Raw genomic sequence first — 23,686 nt, forward strand, 5'->3', positions numbered from 1 at the left:
TTCTTAGGTATAAGGATAACTGCTAAATAAATACCTAAGTAGATGATTAATGCTGCTTAGGTATTGAAAAAACACGGACAAGTGCAAGTTCTTCTTCTTCTTATATCTTAATAAAAACTTAACCATTGTACGGGAGCGGTGTGCAGGCTCGACCGTACCAAAGGGGAGATCTCCCACCGAGCGGATAGTTGTGCTCGGTAGCGCCAGCTGGGCCGACGGTTATGTCTTGAAACTTCCATATATAGTCCAGATTGCAGAAAACTCCGTTAGTGCGATTACTATCGGCGGTACATTTGTTCGGGACTACGTCATCGATTGAACAGCGCCATCTAGTTTGTATTGTGGTAACCGCCACACCATGAAACAATAATATCTAAAACTAGCTTAATTATGCTCAAGACTTTGTCCGCATGGACTACAGAAATTTCAAACCCCTATTTCACCCCCTTAGGGGTTGAATTTTCAAAAATCCTTTCTTAGTGGATGTTACGTCATAAGAGGCATTCTGCTTGCTGAATTTCAGCTCTATTCGTCCAGCAGTTTGAGCTGTGCTTTGATAGATCAATCAGTCAGTCAGTCATTCAATCAGTTAGTCAGTCACCTTTTCCTTTTATATATGTATATAGATTATTATAAACAAAGTTACTTATTTTTTATTCGTACCTACCTACCAAATAAAAGTAAAAAGATAAAATTTGGACAGGGAGGCACCTTTCTCTATAATAGATCTCTAGCAGTGACCCTTGGCAGTGGAAAAAGTTGTACAAGAAGAAGTTATTCTTGCTGTTGAGTTGGATGGACACTGATGGACATAGGTCTCTTGTAGGTATAGTGCGCGACAGGTTGAAATGGCAATCGGGGAGGGAACGACACAGTCCCCGCGTTACTCGATGCGGGCGAGTCACAGAGAGAAGTAAAGGCGAGTGCAGCTGACGAGTGGGTGTGCGTGGCGTCTCCCCCGCCCATACCCCGATTACCATCTCAACCTGTCGCGGACTATAGGTAGGTACTTCATATTCCACACGCCCTGATCTTGCACCGCGCTGAATCCAGCGGCAGACGTCTGTCCAGGGACCCCAACGTCAATCGGTTGGTCCAACTATGTGAACTGCCCATTGCTACTTCAGCTGCGTAACTCGTTGAGCTAAGTCGTTTACTCTGGTCCTCTGACGGATCTCTTCATTGCTGATTTGTACTAACAAAGTTCCTACACAGTACACACTCAGATAATCATATTAATTAAACTCGGTTAAAAAATAAAACACTAGTTAAATTCAAATAAACTTTAATACTTTCGTCAACGTCTACATTTTGAATCCAATCAATAATAAATCATTAGCCTTTTTCCTAAATCCTGAATCCTGACACGAAGCGTTTGCGTACCGGACAGTGGAAATAACTCTCATACTGGTACAAGTATATAGAAAAACATAATATTATTACCACATTAAAATACTGGTAAGTATATTGCTCTTGAATATCACTCGTTACAAACTCAATGTTTTATAAAAAGTAGCCAAAATTTCAATAAAATGATTAATATTATACCGAACCAATCATTCAGTGATTTCCATTCAATGAAATCAAATGACACAACCATTCTTGGTACTTATTGGGTTTTTAAATGTTTTGGGCTATTTTCGAAGAATGAATGACATCAATGAATTAAAAGTTTTCCTTAGTGGATAACTTTAGAACTATAAAATTATTAATCGACTGTAACGAACTAAATAATTAATATTATATCAATTACATGCGGAATTTTCCACTTTTTTGGCTTTGTTAGGGTTCCGTGCCTCAAAAGGAAAAAAGGAACCCTTATAAGGCTTATAGGATCACTTCGTTGATCTGTCTGTCTGTCGTGTCTGTCAAGAAACCTACAGGGTACTTCCCGTTGACATAGAATCATGAAATTTGGCGGGTAAGTAGGTCTTATAGCAGACATAAGGGGAAAAATCTGAAAGTCGTAAATTTATATAACCATAAATTCAAAAAAAATATTTTTTTTTTTTTTGAAAAAATAAATCACTTATATTGATTATAAGTGATTTATTCAATCTAATAACTAATTAATTATTAGTTCAAAAATTAATTGAACTAATAATTAATTTTTCAATTTTTAAAGTAAGATAACTTTATCAAGTGGGGTATCATATGAAAGGACTTCACATGTGAATTCTAAAACAGATTTTTATTTATTTTTATGCACCATAGTTTTTGATTTGTCGTGCAAAATGTCGAAAAAGTACCCGAGTACGGAACCCTCGGTGCGCGAGCGTGACCGCACTTGGCCGGTTTATTCACTAAGAAGAGTATATTCGGAGTGATCTCTATACGGTTTATAATTTACATTCATTTAAATTCGTTTGATTCTCATTTGAATATTATTCGATTGAACTCAGTGAAATTTTGCAGACACCTACCTATATTAACAAAAGTTCTGTATTATTTATATGGTATTTCAGATTTCCAACCAATATGTAGTTTTAAAGTTACACGCACTCAAAGATTTTTTATACAATTCATACGCGTTCAAAGATTTTCAAAGTTATATTTAAGCCCGAGTAACTTTAAAACTACCTAACTAAGTACCTACATATTTTTAGTGAAATCTGGTAAACCACAGATACAGAAATTAATTCATAAAAGGTATCTACATTACATTGAGTTTGATTAATTAATAATTAATATTCATATTATAAGAACCAAATTTCTCTTGTATGTAGAATCGCGCTCCAAATATACTTCTCATTTTCATTTACGTAAGTATAAGAACTAGCGCACATGCTGTTTTATAGCAATGATCCGATTATTTATTTTTGCACAAACAAAAATTCACAGTAATAAAACGGTTTCTTGGTGCTCGTAAGTGCTTGCCGGCTTGTTCGAATACTGGACATTCCTCTCTATTATGTTTCCTTAAATCTAAACCATAAACATGATTTTAAAGTTAGACACATGAACAACTTAGGTAAACATTTTGTATTAAATTTTTCGGACATTTTTTCGGACTATTTTACAATTTATTGGCAATGCAAGAACAATGTCAAGTCCAGTGATATAAAATAACGTACTTAAATCAATATTTACCAGCTTCTCATAAAATAATGTGTTGTCCTCAGATAGGATAAATATTAAGTAGGTAGGTACCTAGGCAATTAAAATGGTAGTAAATAATATTACCCATAAAATATATAAATTAAGTACCTATTTTGAATTAATTCTGATAAATAAGTACTTGAATAAGTACTTATTTATGTATGACAATTGCTTTGGTAAATATTTATTTGTGTTTAATATCTTATAGTAAGTAAAACAATTTAACGCTATTGTAAATATGAGGTATTAAGTCAAAATATCGATTTCCAAAAATATGACCAAATAATAAAATGTGTTTTTAGATATTTTGGCAGGTCGGCGTGGGCGTCGCGCCCGTTGGTATTTTAAAAGTGTGTTTACTGAAAAAAATTCAACATTAAAAATACCTCAACTCGCAAGTACACTTGGCATCATCTAAAACACTATTACAATAAATGACCAAAACAAGAGAACTTTGACAAAAGTAGATTCACTTAGGCAATAAAAATTAAAATTTAACAATTTTTTAATGTTTTTCAATTTATGTATCGATATTTCTACAGCACTACTTTTGTCAAATTTCGTAACAATTGTCTAATAATTATTGCTTGTTAACTACCTAACTACTAAATATATCGATAGAACTACTTTAATGAAGTAGATAAATTACTAAGTTAAACTTAAGCGAGATGTAGGTTTTTAATGTGAGTTTCACTTACATAATAATAATTATTTCGAATTGACACACTCCGATCGAGTATGTTTGACTTCCAATAGAAGGTTCTCTTAAATAGCTGACATTTAAATTATATATTAGATTTTTTGTTGTGTGAGTACCTATTGACCATTGACTTACTTTAGTAAGTTCGCTGGATCAACATTATAATGATTTATCATATCAATACATAACGTAGTAATGTTATTGAGAGGAAAATAACTTTAAAATGTTACATTCTTAGATTATGTACCATGTAGTTGTGCCACAGCCCAAAATAGATACCGATGAATTACTTTACCGCACTTCTGATCTATGCACTTTTTAGTTACATTGAGGAGTGATGGATTTTACAATATATTATGAATTTTATAAAATCTCAAGTGTATAAATATTTGTATTTATAATATATACAGGTACACATCCTAAGGATTAATGTTGTTTGCATTTTAAAATATCTCATTAATATAATAAGAATTGTCATCCAAAAGAAAAAAATATAAAATTATTATTAGAATTACTTTTCACGTAAAATCTAATCTAGCGCATTTTTGGGTAGGTACATATTACAATTTTATTGCTACGTGCAGTAGATCAAAATGACACAATAATACCAATAAAGAATATAAAATATCTCGACCGTATGATGCCCTGTATGACACGTGTATGATAGGGGTTCAACAGATTTCATAATATATTGATAATATGAAGCTTCACTTGCATCTTCATTATCTACAATGTTGAAAGTAAATTAGATGGGTTTTTTAAATAAGACCATTATTTTTATGTCAATACATGAAATAACGTCAAGTATAGGTACGACAGAAATTTTTGACGATGATAAAATATAATATTCAGGTTATTTATTATATTATATTTATAATACCTAAGTTGTTTATACAGGTAATTTTTGTTTAAACTCCAAATACAATCTTAAAGTAAAATAAAACAAAATTGAAAAATCACGACACTAATAAATTATTATCAATTTATGCTTATCAAAAATCATGATCATCGTGCTGTGTTTCAGAGAAAAGGGTGATGCATTATTGCAGAAATAGATATATTATGAAGAAACGAAATATATCTATATCTACATAAAATAAATTATTTATAGTAAATCTTCAATAAACACTTGAAAGCCATAATTATCGTGAGTATTCATTATATCAGTGGGTAAAAATGATTCTGTAAAAGTTCGAGCGAAGCGACCACAGAATGTTTTATAATATTGCCTAAGGGAAGTTTTTGAATTTGTTTCAGCACCCCTCTAATAACGGCGCCCAGTGCGGTTGTACCACTCACACCACCCCTGGATCGGTTCTTAGTCATAGCCGTGTAGACTGACGATGGCATAGGACATAAAGGAACGAAAATGGCCATAAATCAGTTGGGTCAATTTAAATTTCGAATACTTTTCCACAACTAGGATAACAGATGGCATCAATATTTTCGGTTATACTTAGTATAGTTGATTTATTGCGATATAGTGTTTCCATACATAATATCAGTTCAAAATAATATGAGAGAAACGCCTACTTAAAATTGTCTTCAATTGCTTCTCCTCTATTAATCCTACATAATTAGGTATGCCTTCAAATTTACAAAGCGTATCAATTTTATTCTTAAGAATATTATCATCAAGGGGGCGATTTCTAGGAGAATGCTTAGTGAATATAATTAAAACTAATTGAAGTAAGCCTACGGAAGGTTTTTGATTAGCGTCACACATCACATCATCATTATCATCATCACAATCTCAATCGGAAGACGCCTGTCACGCAGAATTTTGCCAATTGGCATTCTGCCTGGATCAAGTGCTAAATCCAACCAGCGTGCAATATCGTGCAACGTTGTGAATTGATTTTGTCAAACTTACTTGGCCACCTCTCTTTTGTACATCACAAATGGCAGTTCCAAGTGTGTTAAGATGTGTACATCATAAGGAATTAAAGCCCTGGATGAAGGCAGTGCTGCTTTTAGCTTTCAGTGCATAGCTGCAACCTTACATTATAAATGTTCTTCTAGTTCACCTTGATCATTGCCATTTACATTAGCTCATTCAATATGAAGTGTTACAATGACAGTAACTCGTTTTATTTTTACACCCTTATCTTGGATTCTATCAGGCAACGAAGCACCGAACATCGCTCTCTCCTCATCTTATTTAACATCGCTTAAGACAATATCATTAATTGTACTCGTTACCTTATCTCTACTTTTATTATACCTATTAATAACCGATCACTATTTATATACGATTTAAATGTGAATTTATATTATCAACAATTAAAAAGGGTTTATCACGAATCTGTTTGAGAATAACCAAAAGGAAATAGGCCGTTATATTGTCCACTAAACTACATAGGTATTGTAGGTTTTCAATATTAAAACTTATTCAAAAATCTTCAAATCAAATTCTTATTTTATTCATACTATAAGTATATTTAATTGAAACAGTATTTTGCAATGCAATCACTAAAAAGTGCATGTGGTTATGTTTTTGAACGTAAATTTAAGAGGCAGATTGTTTCGTTTCCCTAACAGAAATGTGCTTACAAAAAGTTAACCTCCTAATAAGATGGAGAAAGTGTTATATTTCTAAATAATATCTTAATAATATACGCTAATATTGGTATTATAGCAGTCACTTTTAGGTTTAATAAAGGCGACTTTCGTTAAGAGTAGAAACAGAGTTCAAGATATGGAATAGCGGAAAGCAATCGGAATTTCGCAGAGAGCAATGACGTCATGGATGTCACATTACGTATTAACGTGTATATTCTACATCACTAACATGCTTCTATTGTCGGTGTCAGCCTGCGGTTAAAATCATTATCACGATGATATTGGTATTAACAAGTGGAGCGATGAGTGAGGAATCAGACGGTGACAATGTTCAAAGGCGGTATGCGTCAAAGGTTTCGCAGCGGTGCACGGCATGAATCTATACGAGACATCCATGCTAGGTCCTTTGTTGTAACCTGAAAAATAAAGGAGGACTTTAAAAAATCGATAGAAATTGAGATTTCGGAGCTTATCGAGCTAGAGAATCATTAGAGAATGCATCTGAGACCGCAACTACAACCTTTATCAGCAATATAAACGCAGTCGCAGACACCAGACTGGCAATTTATTTGTCGAAAGTCTTATCTTTACACAACTAGAAATAAAAAATTGAATAAAACGCAAAACGTTGGAATATTTCAATTGGTAGGTACGGGTGAAGCTGTAGACCTTCGCGTCAGACAGACGAAATGACAGACAGACTGACAGATAGCCATAGACATAAAGGATTCCGTTAGGCAGCTTTTGGGCGTGAAATACTAAAAGTGCATGGTTACCTGATGCATGGAGTACACGGCAAGCACAACGAGCACATGCATGATGTTGTGTGAGTTGAGGCAGCGGTCCACCGCCCCGGGGAACCACTTCTCTGGAATATGCATTGCACCAATCACTCCCCCACCTAAAGATACTGCATCCTGAAAAAAAGAAAAAAATAGAGACATCGACATAGACATCTAGCGACATCTTTACAACTTTTAGATAAGCCATTATTAATCAAGGACAACTTCAAAATTACTGAGTTTTTTTGAATTGTTACCGAGAAATTACAGTAGGGATGGTATACCTACCTAAAATCTATTCATGTATAGTTCGCGACAAGCCAAGATGGCAATCGGGGTATAAGGCGGGGCCACGTCTCGCACACCCGTACGTCGGGGGCTTGCCAACTTGACCTGTCACGTACTATACATGAATAGATTTTATCTAAACCTATAAATTATTATAAAACATGTAAATTTAAAAAAATAAATTATCGCAGTAAATAAATCGGTCGGTCGCTAATGGATTGCATGCGCGCCAAGTTTTACAAAATGTCATTTTCACTTCTCATACTAGTAAAGAAAGTTCTTTTTTATGCTGACTGTAAGTGGACTAAAACTGCTTTAATGCTCTTGTGCATAAAGTGTTTATAGGTAAACAAGAGTCTATCTGAATGATCCATGAATGATCTAATAACAACAAAAAAAAAATGTAAGTACCTGGTACCATTTCTATAGTGCCAGTAACATTTTGCACTTATGATGAGGTTGTATATAGGTCTTCCGACAATACTTGTTAGTTACGAAATTGCTCGAATTTCACAATGTTCACTTTAGACGTCAAAGAGTATATAATCACTACGTTTAGACGTGACTTACTTATAATAATAATAAAAATATTATTTCATTTCCTCTTCCTCACAATCGAAGTGAAAACCAGAGTGAAACTCGGTCATGTAACCCAGTTTTACCTCGACTTAAATATCTGCCCTTGCCTGGTAGATAAACGTCTCAGGTAAAATTGCTTGTTTTATGCCCTTGTTGTACAATGTACTATTTTTATCTGAACGTAAAATAATTGTTTTTTTTTGTTTTATACTTAACAATGTTTTTATATTTGATATTGACATAGTTTTTACCAATAATAATTGATAATACTTATTAACTTCTAGTACAGATACTGTATCTCGGGTCATGTATTGATGCCTGAAACCTCGCATTTGAAGGTCTTTATAAAGAAAAATAACATGATTAAATAAAACGTTACTCGACATTGAATGATTTAAATAAAATATCGTCCATGTCTGAGTCGGACTCGAGGTTCCGTACCATCGTATATAAATAGGTAGCACTTTTTATTTATTTTTTAATTTTCATGGTGGCCACTTTTTTATTATTTGTAGTTATAGCGGCAATAGAAATAGACATTCTGTGACAATTTCAACTTTCTACAGTTCACGAGATACAGCCTGCTGACAGACAGACAGACGGACGGACAGACGGCGGACGGACGGATGGACGGACGGACGGATGAATGGACGGACAGCAGAGGCTTAGTAATGGAGTCCCGTTAACTACGGGTACGGAACCCTAACAACTTGGCTCGTGTTTTTTTTTGTTTAACATTCACTTTTGTTTTTGTTATACTTTTGTTGACACATATCAAATGCACTGTTCACGGAATCCTTAGTAGTGGTAATTCATTTAACAGCGTCTCTTTTAAGCAGCTTAACTCCGAACTCGGCTCCCGTTACGCCTTTGAGTCGGCCCAGTAGCGGACTAAGGGTGGGGCAAGGGGGGTGGTCCACTTCGGGCCTCGGATCTAAGGGGCCTCTTAAATCTTTAGCAAGTCCTTAAGTGAAATCCCAATATGTTCAGTTAACAAGAACCAGTTTGAAGTTGGAGACTTCCGAAAAGTATGAGTGAAAAAGTTATGAGCCCATTGGACCATTTCTTCAGAATTTCAGAAAAATTGGGCATATTTGCTCGCGCTTATTTTTTATGATTTAATAACTGATTTCTGTTCATTATGAATCTAGTAAAACTTTTCTGCTCTGTAAAACTCATCAGATATCGCTTGCGATATTGTTTAAAATCTGGCTGCTGGTTTTCTGTTCACACTTCATTAAGCGTAAGCGACTTCTCGATATATGTAAAACTAAGCAAAAAATTCGTGTTATTTAACAACAATACATTTGGGGAACAGGGGCCCCACCCCGGGCCTCCGACGGGCTTAGTCCGCTACTGAACTTGGCACATATTTTGTTAGCATCAACGTTAGCACTAAGGGTCGATTCACATTGACACAGTCGAAAGGAATCGAAGTCAATTTACACATAGCATATTGGCACAAAATAGATCTATTTTCTGATAATTTTAACCTATATCTCCACAACGTAATGTACAAATAAGTACATACAGAGAAAAAACCAGTCTTTTCATTATTTTTCTCGGTAGAAATTCTTGAAAAATATGATAATCTCTCTGTGGTCATATTCTTCTTGCTGAGGATCACTTCCCATTTCCATTAATGAAATAATGGTACGAGTTTTCTTATGGTAATAATGCAGTGGGCTCCCAGGTTCTTTCATATATGACTCGACTAGGAGTAGGTACTAATTTAACTCATCAGATGTTAAGTAGTAATAGTAACCGGGATCAAAGTGACAACTTAACGTGTTCTCTGAGGCACGGAGGAATCGAAAATACCAAATTTAGTCCTCCAAATCCGGTCACCCATCCAGTTACTGACTTGGGTAACAATCGTCGTGTTGTGAGTAGTGTGGTAATCGTGATTAACACACAACTCACAACACGACCCACATTTTCGATGATAATCAATTAACCCTAAGATACCCAATGACAGTATTATGTGCCTACATGAAAAACCTAATTACTTACGTAAAAAATAATACATAATCGATTTTGTTTATACTTATTGATATCTTATTATTTTTCTTATATTCTCAATTATACCTATAGATATCTAAACTATTAATCACTCAGTAGATTAACGGTCAAGGAGAAGAACTGAAATCTGAAAGGTCGCGGTTTGAAGTTCAAACTCGACGTGTACTGTCGTAGTAGACAGTACCTTAGTTGGAGAGTGTTTTTCAAGGCCAATATCACTGACCTTTACTTTTTATTTTATTTGGAACACATACAATACATAAATTTTACATATACTACGTCACTTTTAAACAAACACAGGCTGATAAATGTATCAATAAAATGTGTACACGGCATTTGAAAATTATCTTGTCAAATAAAAAGGACTAATATTATTATTATAAGCATTAGCAATGTCTACCAATCCGCACATGGCCAGCGTGGTAGACTATGGCCAAAACCCTTCTCACTCTGAGAGGAGACCCGTGCTCTGTAGTGAGCCGGCGATGGGTTAATCATGATGATGATGATGAAGCATTAGCAATAATTAAGACCATATAAATATAATTATAGAATAACATGTAAGTAGGTAATTTATTTTAAACTATTTTCAAGTCAGCCAAACAATGTGAAGAAAATTTAAAATTAGACAAACAATAGGTAAACAATAGACAAACAAACAATTTACTAATACAATAATACGCTCACTGAGCTGTTATATTCTGTGAGTACGCTGGCCCTAAGCTACGATTCAATCCATTTACCGGCTTGAATCAATGTTGCAGAAATTATATCCGAGCGAAGTCGGGAGAGTCGACTAGTCTAAAACATAAAATAGAGTAAGGTTAACCTCCCAACCCAACTCAGGGTTAACCTTAAATAATTGTGTAGACAAAATGGAAGCCAGATGAGATAATCTGTGGAAATTCGAATCTTCCTTCATTTATTATTACATTCACTCCGGCTTTGTGGACCTGAAGGGGACCTTACCGCACTCGCGCTGTTAGGTAAATCCCAAATAGGGTAGTCTCGCCCCCGCCCGCCTAAAACGCAAAGGGATTTAAGGCAGGAGGTGTAGGTAAATATATTACACTTATAGAACACTAAATGATGCCCGCGACTTCGTCAGTGTGGATTCTTGAAAACCCCCGTAGAATTCTTTGTTTTCCGGGATAAAAAGTAATTCCTGGGATGTAAGCTATCTCTGTACCCGTAAAATTGGTTATAATTATCAGTCGTGAAAAGCTATCAGACGGACACACTTTCGCATTTATAATATTATAGTATGGATTAGATGCCTGCGACTTCGTCCATTGGATTTAGGTTTTTAAAAACTCTGATTCCTTCTGATCGGAAATTTTAGTATTCCGAAATGTTCATCTCCAGGATACAAGTTACCAAATTTGGTCAAAATAAGTTGAACGAATGGGCAATTAAAAGGTAACAGACAGACACACACACTTTTGCATTTATAAGTATGAATTATAATTATTATTATTCAACTTGTTTACTCCGTTGTCATCTTGGAACTGCCTGCCACAGAATATTATGTTTCCTCATTAGTGCAATCCAAATATAAATGCGGGAAATCGTGAATATTATTGTTTGCTTATCCCAAATAGGTATATAGTATTTACACTAAGGACGGCAAGTTCTATCTCATGCAACAGCGCATCCCCTCATCCTATGAGTTTGTATTAAAAACTAGTCCGCGACTTGGTCCGCGTCCCGCGGGAACTGTCTATTTCCGTGGACTTTCCAAAACCTGACAATTACAAACTGCACAACAACAAAAAACCTGCTAGGTGCGAGTCAGACTCGTGCACCGCGAGGGTTCCGTACTCGGTTTTTTTTTGTCATTTTGCACGATAAATCAAAAACTGTTATGCATACAAATCTGTTTTAGAATGTACAGAAGCCCTTTCATATAATATCCCACTTGGTATAGTAATCTTACTTTAAGAGTTGGAAATACTACTTAATTAAGTATTTTTTATGAACACATTTTAATTATTTTTTTGGAGATGTACCTAACCACCAATTCACGGTTTTCAGATTTTTTTCCCTGTCTGCTATAAGACTACCTGCCACATAATTCTAGTTCAACGGGACGTACCCTGTAGGTTTCTTGACAGACATGACAGGCAGGCAGACAGACAGAGAGAAGTATCAAATATTACATCCTTTAGGTAACTACTGCTTATATTAAACCTCAGTTCTGGGGCGCCTCAAATGAATCCCAAGTTTAGTTGCGCACATGAGGCGCCAAGCTTCCATTAATATATTCCGACAGCCTCCAGTTGCCTGGAGATTTGCCAGCGCACGTCGCACGTTTCCGGTGCTGAGTGCAAATGCTAATTATTGTTGCCACCCAGCTCAGTGTTCACGACTTATAGCGATCACGCTCTCATCCGATCGGAACCCGTGAAAATACGGAACAAAAATCTACGTCATATGTCATAAGCTACCATACAAATAGTTCTATGACTACTGCAAAACGTATTTTCATGGACTCAGATCGGATGAGTGCGTAATCGCCCTTACAACTTACATATCCTTGTACTATGCTAATTAACGACTTTGCTATATAAGGTAGGGCGCTGCCTTATAAGATGAGGATTTTACTTCCGTCACTTAAGTCCCTATATTTAGGTCATAGTTTAGGTCTTGTTTGAAGGCCTCGGCCGTGGATACCAATATCAGGAAAGAATTGTTGTCACTAAGTTATTTAACGTTTCGGTACCTATACGAGAGCTTGCAAACTTTTCCTTATCTTAGAACTTCCACTTAATAATCCATACATTATAAATGCGAAAGTGCGGCTGCTAGCTTTGCACGGCCCATTCGCTCAACCGATTTTGACATAGCTTGCATCCCGGACACTGACATAAACTGCATATTTATCCTTTAAAATCAGAAACCTAAAAAGATTTTTAAAAATATAAATTCACGCGCACGAAGACGCAGTATAGGTAATTGTAACGTAATTTTAACCGCCTGCCATGCAACTGGCCCTTAGTAGATCGCAGTCAAGTGCCAACTTTACATCGATTATGTTGCTTTGGAAACTTTCCTAAGTATATCGCGCAAAATGAAGTTTTAAAGATAAATGAAATTATGATTGGGCGAGCGAGTGTTAAAACATAATATTATCTGGATATTATATTCGTACCAATCTGCTACCATAATCACTAAGCAATGTCATAACATTTTCGATATTACGTGCCTACTCCTCCTTTCAAGGGATATTATAACTTGATGTAACTTCTGAGTACTAAGTTGGACAAACGATCGTTAGGTCTCTAGCAGAGTGACTGGCAGAGATCTAGATTACAGAGCACTTACAGGATTTATTGGAAGATTTCGGCGCCTTGTGTACTTCAAGATGCTATATGTTACGAATTCTTTGATGGAAAATGGAAAATGGCGTCGATAGGTAAAGTTACTTAGTGAAAGAATGCCTTCGTATAAAGAGGAGGTAAAAGAGCTTTCTAGATCTTAGCGATACGTATTAGAATTTAGAAACAAAGGATAGCTTGGGGGTCGCCGCCGCCCAGTCGGGCCGCCCTAGCGCCGACCAGCAAGAGTCGCATGCAGAACAGCGCAGTAAAGCATAGGTCACTAAGGTCTTACTTGTAAGAAGACATGTAGGATAGCGTGGGGCTCGCCGCCGCCCAGTCGCGCCGCCCTAGCGCCGGCCAGCAAGAGTCGCATGCAGAACGGCGCGGCAAAGCAGAGTCTACGCTCCCAAGGCGACCATGCTCGCATCGCCTGTAAAATTCATATAATTAAAGTCGAGACGTTCGACAAAAGACCACAGTACTCGTATATTTTACACTCGTCAACCACTGAACGGCATTTTTTCGATGACGTCTAGACGATGTTATCTAGCCGATGCCGAGGATAGAAGCGCGCTTACTTGCAACGGGTGTGACGATTAATAATATTGCTAACCCCTATCTTTCTTATCTGCTAAATTTTATTTTTTTGTATAAATTATACTTCTACAAGAATTATTATTATTAAAAACTAGCTGATGCCCACGACTTCATACGCGTGGGATTAGGTTTTTAAAAATCCTCTGGGAACTCTTTGATTTTCCGGGATAAAAAGTAGCCTATGTCCAGGTCTTTATGTCCCATGCCCATGCAAAAAATCACGTCAATCCGTTGCTCCGTTGTTCCGTGATTGAAAGACAAACCAACAAATCAACAAACCAACAAACCAACAATTAAACACACTTTCGCAATTATAATAAGGGTACTGATATGGTAAAGCTACAGGCTAATGATGATATTCGTGAATACATTAGTTCCAAACAAGTTCTTTATCAAACAATCTACACATCAATCAAAACTATAATTAGCCACAAAATACAGTCAGGTAATGTAATTAAGTTTCCTGAATAACCCATCGAGGCGTCAAAAAACCCCAGCGGTGCTGTAAGCTAAAATTAGATTAGTGTCATAAAAACTTCGTGCTTGATTACAGTCACTCGCGGCTGCGGTGGGGTTTTCTATCTGGAAATTCTAAGTAGCATCAGTACTACTAAGCCTTCTGTGGTAGCACCCCAGAATTGAGAAGTTTGCGGTGCTGAACCACTTTGTCTTAGAGAGCACGTAGTCGGTCCGGACATAGGATACTTTTACCCCAGAAAATCAAAGTATTTCCACTGGATTTTTAAAATTCGAAATCCTCGCGGATAAAAGCACGGGCATCCACTCGTTATTCATATTTTAAGCTTTCTTAAGCTTTCTTTTGGCATGAGTTTTTTGTACCTGTAAGGTACTAATAAGTATTCTGTGACAGTATCAAAACTATCTCCACCTTGTGTGTTGTGTTAAAACAAAATAGTCATGTCCGCCACGGCGCCCGCTTCCGCTGGTTTTACGTGAACACGCACGTAGCGCCGCGCCGCCGTAGTTCGCAGTGCTACGTACTGCTACGAATGCAGAATTACGAGCCTATGATTGCCAACCAGTCGCCCTGCAAATTGCCTCCGTTAATAAACAAGAGAAGGCTTAGGCTGTTGATGAGAAGTCTCAAATCAATACCCATATATATTTTTTACTTATTTTTATTTTATTTTGTTGTGTGATAGGTTTGTGCTTGACGACTATCATACCTGAGAGACAGAGCAATGATGAGGTCTAGGTTGGAGCGCGCTTGCCTATTCACTCTTGGCTTGAAGGTATTCAAGTTATACTTGGTAGGAAACACGGACGCTGGAAGAGCATTCCACATCATAGCGAAAATAGCTTTTCTATAAATACGTGGGTTTGTTTGTTGGCTTGTCCTTCAATAATACCGCAATGGATCGACGTGATTTTTGCCCAGGATACAAATAGGCTAAGACGGATATAAGTTTTAAAAAGTGACGACAAATTCGTACGCTTGTGTGACACATACCCGTAACGACACAGATAGAGCGGGATTCACGCACCTTTTGACAACTTCGAGCGTGTTTCATAAAATGGCGGTTCGTTACGGGCCACAGTTCACGAAAGTTATGAAACTTGTAACAAAACTCGAAGCTTCACATATACTGGTAGGCGTCAAATGTGGCTATGAAATGACTAGGTGTGTGACATGGGCCGTTGTCGTACAGCATGGCAAAGAGTTTTGAATATTATAATATTGTGAGATAAGTGCTTCCCTGTCCACTTTTACTTTCGTTTTCCCTTTATTGTTACAACTTTCTGGTATAAATAAAAATAAAATAAGCTTTACAAATATTTTTAAATCTTTGATTCACGTCACCCCTAGTGTTCAATTATACCTAACATTGGACAGAGATGTCGATTCAGGATAAACCAAGAGTTTCATCAAGCTTCTAGCTTGAGTCTTTCGTGTACAGTCTTTTTTTATTTTTTGTTCAGTAACAAATTCGCCCTTGTCTGTGATCTTACCAAGTAAGTAAATGAAGAGAAGAAAAGAGTGGATGGAATGGGGCTGACTTGGAAGGGGTATGACCAGTGGCGTGCAGTTCATAGAGGCATAAATGCACTTCTTACCCCAGTTGAATAGCTCAATGCATATTTTTCATAATGACCTGCCAGTAAACAGGCTCTTACTTAACTAGTGCCTACCCTGGCTTCAAACCCTGTGCACGCCACTGGGTATGACTGTTCAAAAAAAACTCATACCCCTAATAGGTTTTTATGCGACATTGTACCGGAATTCGAAATTGCTCATTAGCACGTCTTTGTTGCTACCACCAGACATAGTTCCATGATTTATAAGGCTACAAAATTTAATTAAAGTATAGATTAAAAAGTATAACTTACTTTGTAGAGGCCCAGCAAGCTGCCGAGGCAGTAGACGGCGAGCGTGGCGTAGCGCAGCGGAGCGGGCGCGCAGTACACCGTCGCAGTCACCATCGGAATGGCTCCTGGAAACAATAACAAATTATAAGCACAATATATCTGTTGGTTAACTTAATAATAATCAAGCCCATTCACCATTGCAGTTTATGCGAAGATGGCGAGAAAAAGAAGAGTTAGTCCAAGAAGTGAGGCTATAAATGAATGTAAGTTCTTTAAACAACGGTAACTCGAGCTTGTATGCTGATTTCACATAGCAAATCAGTAAATTCGACAAAAACCAATGACTCACATCAATCAAGTTATAGAGAGTGGCGCACGATGCTCGTTCTCATTTCAATTTCTAGTTTTCCTTTTGTGTATCATCGTAAATAGGACAGCCGTCGGACGAACGTTAGAGCGATCAGAGGCAATCAGAAACCAATCAAAAGCCAAACTGCATTGAGTGGTCACTTTCGATTTACCTACTATAGATTTGCCATTTGATTTGATGACCGCTACCAATTTCAGCTTGTATTGAAGTTTTACTTACGAAAATTGAAAAGGGAAGCTGCCTGACCTGACTGACATAAGAATAACTTAAGGATTTAAGGTAGTTAGCATACTTTTTTCCACCCTGTATATTTTCTTCGTTTGTAAAATAACATGGGAAACGTGGCATGTGTATTTGAGTTGGAGCTGTCAGACCTAAAGCCACTTTGGCTAGTTTTGATCTGTGGAGCGAACATGGGTACCTTAGGACGCGTTAACATTTAATTTACTTTTAATGCACAACTTTTGGTTTTTATTGACTAGGTACTAACTTATTTCACGAAAGCGCACCAATCGAATCATGATCTCAGACACTCCACCTACTTTTACAACTTTTTGATTGCTTTTGCTAGCAGATAGGTTACGTAATTAAAGGTGCCGAAATTTCACAAGAACAGGTAAGTAAGAAAATAAGCGACTAGTTGACTCAACCCGAGTTTGCTCTTGTTCATAGTACCTACTCGTACATTAAATCAAGCTAGTAAGAGAATTTACATACTTGTCATTGACATAGATTAAAATTCTTGTGATTTGTGTGCTCATATCATGGAAAAACTAAGTATATGTGTTTGAGCCTTTGACCGTTTTTGTCTAGTGGGAGGTTTTGGCCGTGGCTAGTTACCACCCTACCGGCAAAGTCGTGCCGTCAGTCGATTTAGCGTTCCGATACGACCAAAAGGCGCATGGGTTTATAAAAAAAACTGTCATACCCCTTACAGGTAAGCCCGCTTCCATCTTAGACATAGATTTTATTTGCAATATATCGTAAACTTTTACAAAATTATAGGACTTTTACTTTTTTCGCGTTTTGTGTGGTATCATAAATCAGTAATCATCAGTACTAACAGTACCGGCAAAGCCGTACCACCAAGCGATTTAGCGTTGCGGTACGACGCGATGCCGTGTAGAAACCAAAGGGGCATGGGCTTATTAAAAACTGCCATACCCGTTCCAGGTTAGCCCGCTACCATCTTAGACTGCATCGTGACTTACCACCAAGTGATATTGCAGTCAAGGGCTAACTTGTATTTTATATTTTAAAATAGCCTATTACTTACACACCTAAACTATAGGATTCCACGATGGTAATATTTAACAATATATTAGTCACAGTTAAAAACTATACAAGTTATATCTAATAGATAAAACATATTTTAGCATTTAAACTACCGTGAGTGATTTCCATTCTAAATAATATCTGTCCCGGCTGTACTCACGTGTGTAGTCGACGTTAGCCCGACTAGTTTCGAACCCATACGGGGTCCTTTTTCAAGGGAGTCCGTTCGCGCACGCGCCGCGGTTTTGACCCCGTATGGGTTCGAAACTAGTCGGGCTAACGTCGACTACACACGTGAGTACAGCCGGGACAGATATTATTTAGAAAGATAAAACATAAGCAGAACGGGCCCTTAGCACTTTTGAATAGGTAGGTATCTACGAATAATAATACTAAAAGCATCTACGAGAACTATTGTTTTCCATTTATATGTATTATGATCGCTTTTTAGTGATAGCATAGCCGCTTTTAAATAAATTGACCTATTGGCCTAAGAGCCAGCGCGTGTCTGACCTTCCGCATTTTATAAAAGCTAAAAGTTTCTCTGCATATTGTCCCCAACACTGGAGGGAATGTTTGTTTGGATCATGGTGCGTTTGGGAGATAACAGGTAATAAAGTAAAGTCTATTTTTTATATTTTCTTCAGAATAGTATTAGAAATCACGTCATGCATTGCCAGACACTTAGTAATGTGGCAACCCCCTGTCAGACACCTTTAAAGTTTAATAAACTGGCGGGGGTTCCCACGACACTAAGTGTCTGGCAATGCATAACGTGATTTCTTATACTAAGTACTCCGAATAAAATATAGAAAAATTAGACTTTGTACTTCGACGTAAGATTTTTACACCTTTATTAGTTGTTATCTCCCAAAGCCAGCATGGTCCGAACATCCAAACAAACGTTCCTCCCAGTGTTGGGGACAACACGCTGAGAAACTTTCAGCTTTTATAAAATAAGGAAGGTCTGACACGCGCTGGCTCTCTCTCTCTATATATGGAATAGAGACGTTATACCTAGTGTTACAATGGAAGGTAGGTATTTCTAGATATTTCGGTCCAGCATGCAGCCGTGATAGCCTAGTGGTTAAGAGGTCTCTCCGCCTTTTCTTCGGCAGGTCGGGGGGTGGTAATGGTAGGCCAACAAGGCGGGAACATTACTGCTTAGAGTAAGGAGGGGTTTTTAGTCTGTAGGAGTCCGGCACTATGTCCATGACGATTTTCCCCTCCTAAGCGAAAAAAAGGTCGGGGGATCGATCCCGGGCACGCACCCCTAATAATATTCTCAAAGGTATATGAAGTCTGCCAATCCGCACTTGGCCAGCATGGTGGACTATGGCCAAACCCTTTTCATACTGAGAGGGGACCCACACTCTGTAGTGAGCCGGCGATGGGTTGATCATGATGATGCAGCGCCGGTCGAACTGAAAATAAACGAGTGTCGGTTCGCTCCATTCCCGATATTGAAACAACAGCGTAGACCTACAAAAAGGATTTTGAGAACTTTCAATGAGATCTTCTATGCAAACGAAGTTACGGGGAACAGATAGCAATAAAATCAATAAGCTACGAGTTATTTTGCTAGTAATAATATTCGGTGATGAATAGAGCCCGTAAATCTGTGTAATGACGTAATAAGCCACGTCCACGGGGCTCGTGAATCGTGATCGGAATACCAGCTTCATAACGCATAGTGAGCTAGAGGTAGTCGCGCGCTCAATAGTGAAGCCTATGCAGGCGGCATTGCCTTGACAATTTGTATCTGAACTCAAAGTCAAAGTCAAATTATTTTTTCAGAATAGGTAAGGTAGAAAATAAACGAGTGTCGGTTCGCTCCATTCCCGATATTGAAACAATGTCACAGTCGATTACGTAATGTCTGGACCGTATTTAAATAGGAAAGCTAGCTCTAAAAATATAAAATGTAAAAATAATAATTCGGCAACTGAGTAACTACGCAGGTAGTACCTACCTACGCACCGAGGAGTGTAAATAAATAGTCTCTGTACCTACGCCATAATAGCTATCTGCATGTCAAACTCCAGCCCGATCCGTTCAGTAGTTTGAGCTGTGCGTTGATAGATCAGTCAGTTAGTCACCTTTCCTTTTATATATTTAGATTTTATTATTATTTATTTTCCCTGTCTTTAGGTATTCGGTATTCGGCTGAATACCTTATACGAAACGAATATTTGCAACTCTATATTGTTATTATTCTATTCGTATAAATTCTAAATGCGCTACGGAGTCATTCGCTCCAAAGTTAGTAAAAGTCCCTGAGAGCTAACATATTGCAGCTTATTTTAATCTTTTACTGTAGTAATTCAAAGAAAAGTTGTAAATAATGCTTTTAAAACCGTTTGTTCTGACCGTGTACGTTTAACAAAGGTACAAATACAAAGAAAGAAGAAAGAAAGAAAATGAATTCTATATCTATTATATATCTACGTATATTTGTGGTTTGGCAAACCACAAATATACGTAGATATTAGTTTTTAGGCCATGTTTACAAAATTATATCGAGTTTGCTTGGTTAATATTCAAATGAGAACCAACCTACGTTTGTATGGATCGAGTGACAGAGAGACCGCCGCGCTTTAATCTCGTAATTAACGCAGTTAGCATTTAGTATTCTTTCTACAGAAAATCTGTTCATATTCAAATAAACTTTTACAAGTGCTTTTGAATCGTCAAAATAAATTACCATAAATTACCACTGGTTCGGAATGCCGTTTCTACCGAGAAGAACCAGCAAGAAACTCGGCGGTTGATTTTTTCAAATATTCAGTTTACAATAATATTAAGCCATACTGTACCTACAAGCAATTGCAGCCCCGCGCATTGCTGGATCGAGAATTTGTTAAAGCGATTTGCAATTAACGTTAAATTGTTTACTTTCGTTTACTTACTAAAGCGAAATACAAATCCCTTGTTCGGCGAAATCCAGACCTACGCAACGGTATCACATTTACAATCACAGAAAGGGTATGGATACTACCAATTAAGGTAGTTCCGAGCTGAACTTATCGACGTGTCTTGATTGTGTACAATCTAACGACCAATTTAAATAAATTTATTTATTTTATTAAACATCTTTATTTCTTACCAGGTGCAGAATAAATTACAGGAAACATTTTAAAAATGAAAGGCGACCTCATCACGCGGCACGGCATTATAAGTTCTTTTATAAATTTTTCAGTTAGTCCGTTTTCGCGATATTTAATCAGTGAATCTGTATTCCAATTTCCAAGCGAATGGTATATAAAATGTGAACTTGTACGTACTAGATAAATAAAAAAAAATCACGCTAATATTCCAGTTTTCAATTTATCAAACTCAGGATAAGTAGATGGTTTTAATTTTTTTTTAGTATCTAACTAACTACCTACAAATGTACTTATAGGCATATTATTCTGCATTCACACAAAATTTTTCACTGGAAACCACACAAGAGTTCTGTACCTTGGAATGATATGTAACTATACTTAAATTACTAGATGAAGCGTGAATTAAGCTTTTTCAAAAATCCCGTGGAAACTCTTTGATTTTCCGGGACAAAAGTAATATGTGTCCCTCTCCAGGATGCAAGCTACTTCTGCACAAAATAGATGATGCCCTCAACTTAATTACTTAAAGTGAATCCCGTGGGAACTCATTAATTTTCCGTGACAAAAAAAGCCTAATTACGTTCATCCTGATCCCCATCCGTTATGCCCTTTGGGTACGGAACCCGGTAAATCTTTGGCTGTGTAAAAGCTTGAGAAATTTTGCCTGCAATGTGGAAAACTTGGCGAACTGGCGCCATACTTTTAACAGAACTAGGTATATTTGCTATTTGCTTTTCACTGGCTAAAATGTGAACTCTGAATGCAGCTGAAAACAAGTATTTTTAGTTACTTTTGGTAGCGAACTACTTAGATTCAATTTTTTTTCTTTTGTTTCAAAACTAAGTTTATCATTCATGAAGAATTTAAGTAAGTATTTTGATTCAAATTAATTTCTTTCACGTTGACCCATAGCGTTGACCTTTATCATTATTGAAAGGGGTCCTGACACCTTTCAATAATGATAGGTGTTTAATTTTAAATTTTCATTTACTATGAAACTAAATTATGATTTATAACGATTTATTTATACTTAATTCTTATTATGATTTATCTCTGAAAGGCCCTAAAAAGCTAACAGAATCACAGACAGACATACTTTTAGACTTTTAATACTAGTATGGATATTCCATCCATTAGTTATGGTCTATCGCACATTTTGGTATAGAGATAGCTTGCACCCTGAAGACTACTTCTTATCCCGGAAAATCAAAGAGTTCCCACGGGATTTAAAACATCTAAATATGCGGACGAAGACGCGGCAATTTAGTAATAGTAATTTTAGTGCTTACTTACCTTAATAAAATTGAATGCTCTATACAATATAGCGTGATAAGCGAAATAAAACTTTTAGCTAATTTCATTGAATGTATTTTATTTTCATAGCACCTTATTGATGGGTTTCGGGGAGCTGGCGAGTGGCGTAGTGGCCTTGACACGGCGAAACCTCAAAGGTAAGGTTAATTTAGTTGAAAGAAGCTCAACGCTTGTTGGTGTAGCGCTACCTACTTGATTTGAACTTTAGGGCGGAAATTTTCCGGGTACTTTCCGTGTAAATATATTATTAAGAATAATAACATAACCAGCTTTATAACGCATAGTGAGCTAGAGGTAGTCGCGCGCTGAATAGTGAAGCCTATGCAGGGGACACTGCCTTGACAATTTGTATCATAATTTAATGAAAGTCAAATTATTTTTTCAGAACTAGCTGAACCGCCCCGGCTTCGCTCGGGTGGAGTTTAGAAAATTGAGGGGGAGATTGAATTAAATTTTTATCTCCGTAAGAACCTTCCTCGTACTTCAAGGAATATTATGAAAAAAGAATTAGCGAAATCGGTTCAGCGGTTCTAGAGATTTGCGATGAGCAACACATTTGGTGATTCATTTTTATATTATAAGATAGATAGATAGGTAACATGTTTTACGCTTACTGATGGTCAAAATTGTTAATTTGTAAGATGATATAGTGGTGATAATTAATTACGTACTTAAAACTAAAGCTACGAGGATTCAAAACACGCTCAAGTCTGAGAAGAGCCCACAATAAACTCAGACTGATACTAATCTATACTTAATATTATAAATGCAAAAGTGTGTCAGTCTGTCTATCTATTACCTTCCCACTCCCATCTACTCAATCAATTTGGATGAAAATGAGTGCAGAGACAGTTTGCACCTCGGAGACGGGCATAGGCCACTTTTTATGCCGGAAAATCAAAGTGTTCCGACGGGATTTGTAAAATAATCTAAATAAATGATAATAAAATAATTATTATCAGAAGCTGAGAGCTATGGATGATGAATAAAGCGCTTTAATCTGTGTAATAGCGTGATAGGGTGGTGATAGGCCACGTCCACGAGGCTCGTGGAGCTATTGATAGTCGCGCTGAATAGTAATGCCTGCAGCGGGTACAGCCTTGACACCGACAAATCGCAAAGGTTAAGCTATTTTAGCTTCGATTTGTATCTGTACGCTTAGTACGAAATTTAACGTCTCAACAACGATGATAGTATTCGACTGTCGAAAAACTTCCGCGTTATAGTAAACTAGATCTTAAATACTTACCTTGTTTTAAAGCTCAAGTTTCTCTACACATCTACAGCCAGCGTTCCAAGCGGAAACGTTGCGAAATTAAAATCTTTTGACTTCAATTCAAGGC

General features: G+C 36.9%; 1 protein-coding gene across 1 annotated transcript in view; it reads right to left on the reverse strand.

Moving 5' to 3' along the window:
* Window positions 1-1,268: 1,268 nt before the first annotated feature.
* Window positions 1,269-23,686, reverse strand: part of LOC117985730 (progestin and adipoQ receptor family member 4) — a 59,571-nt gene continuing 37,153 nt past the window's right edge. The window contains exons 3-6 of the mRNA XM_034972500.2: window positions 16,299-16,402; window positions 13,645-13,782; window positions 7,138-7,278; window positions 1,269-6,777 (exon numbers count right to left, since the gene is read on the reverse strand). Coding sequence (XP_034828391.1) covers window positions 6,709-6,777; window positions 7,138-7,278; window positions 13,645-13,782; window positions 16,299-16,402 — 452 coding nt within the window. The 3' untranslated portion in view covers window positions 1,269-6,708. The remainder of the gene's footprint in view (window positions 6,778-7,137; window positions 7,279-13,644; window positions 13,783-16,298; window positions 16,403-23,686) is intronic.

Source organism: Maniola hyperantus, chromosome 10, assembly GCF_902806685.2.
Source record: "Maniola hyperantus chromosome 10, iAphHyp1.2, whole genome shotgun sequence".
Classification (NCBI taxonomy): Eukaryota; Metazoa; Arthropoda; class Insecta; order Lepidoptera; family Nymphalidae; genus Maniola; species Maniola hyperantus.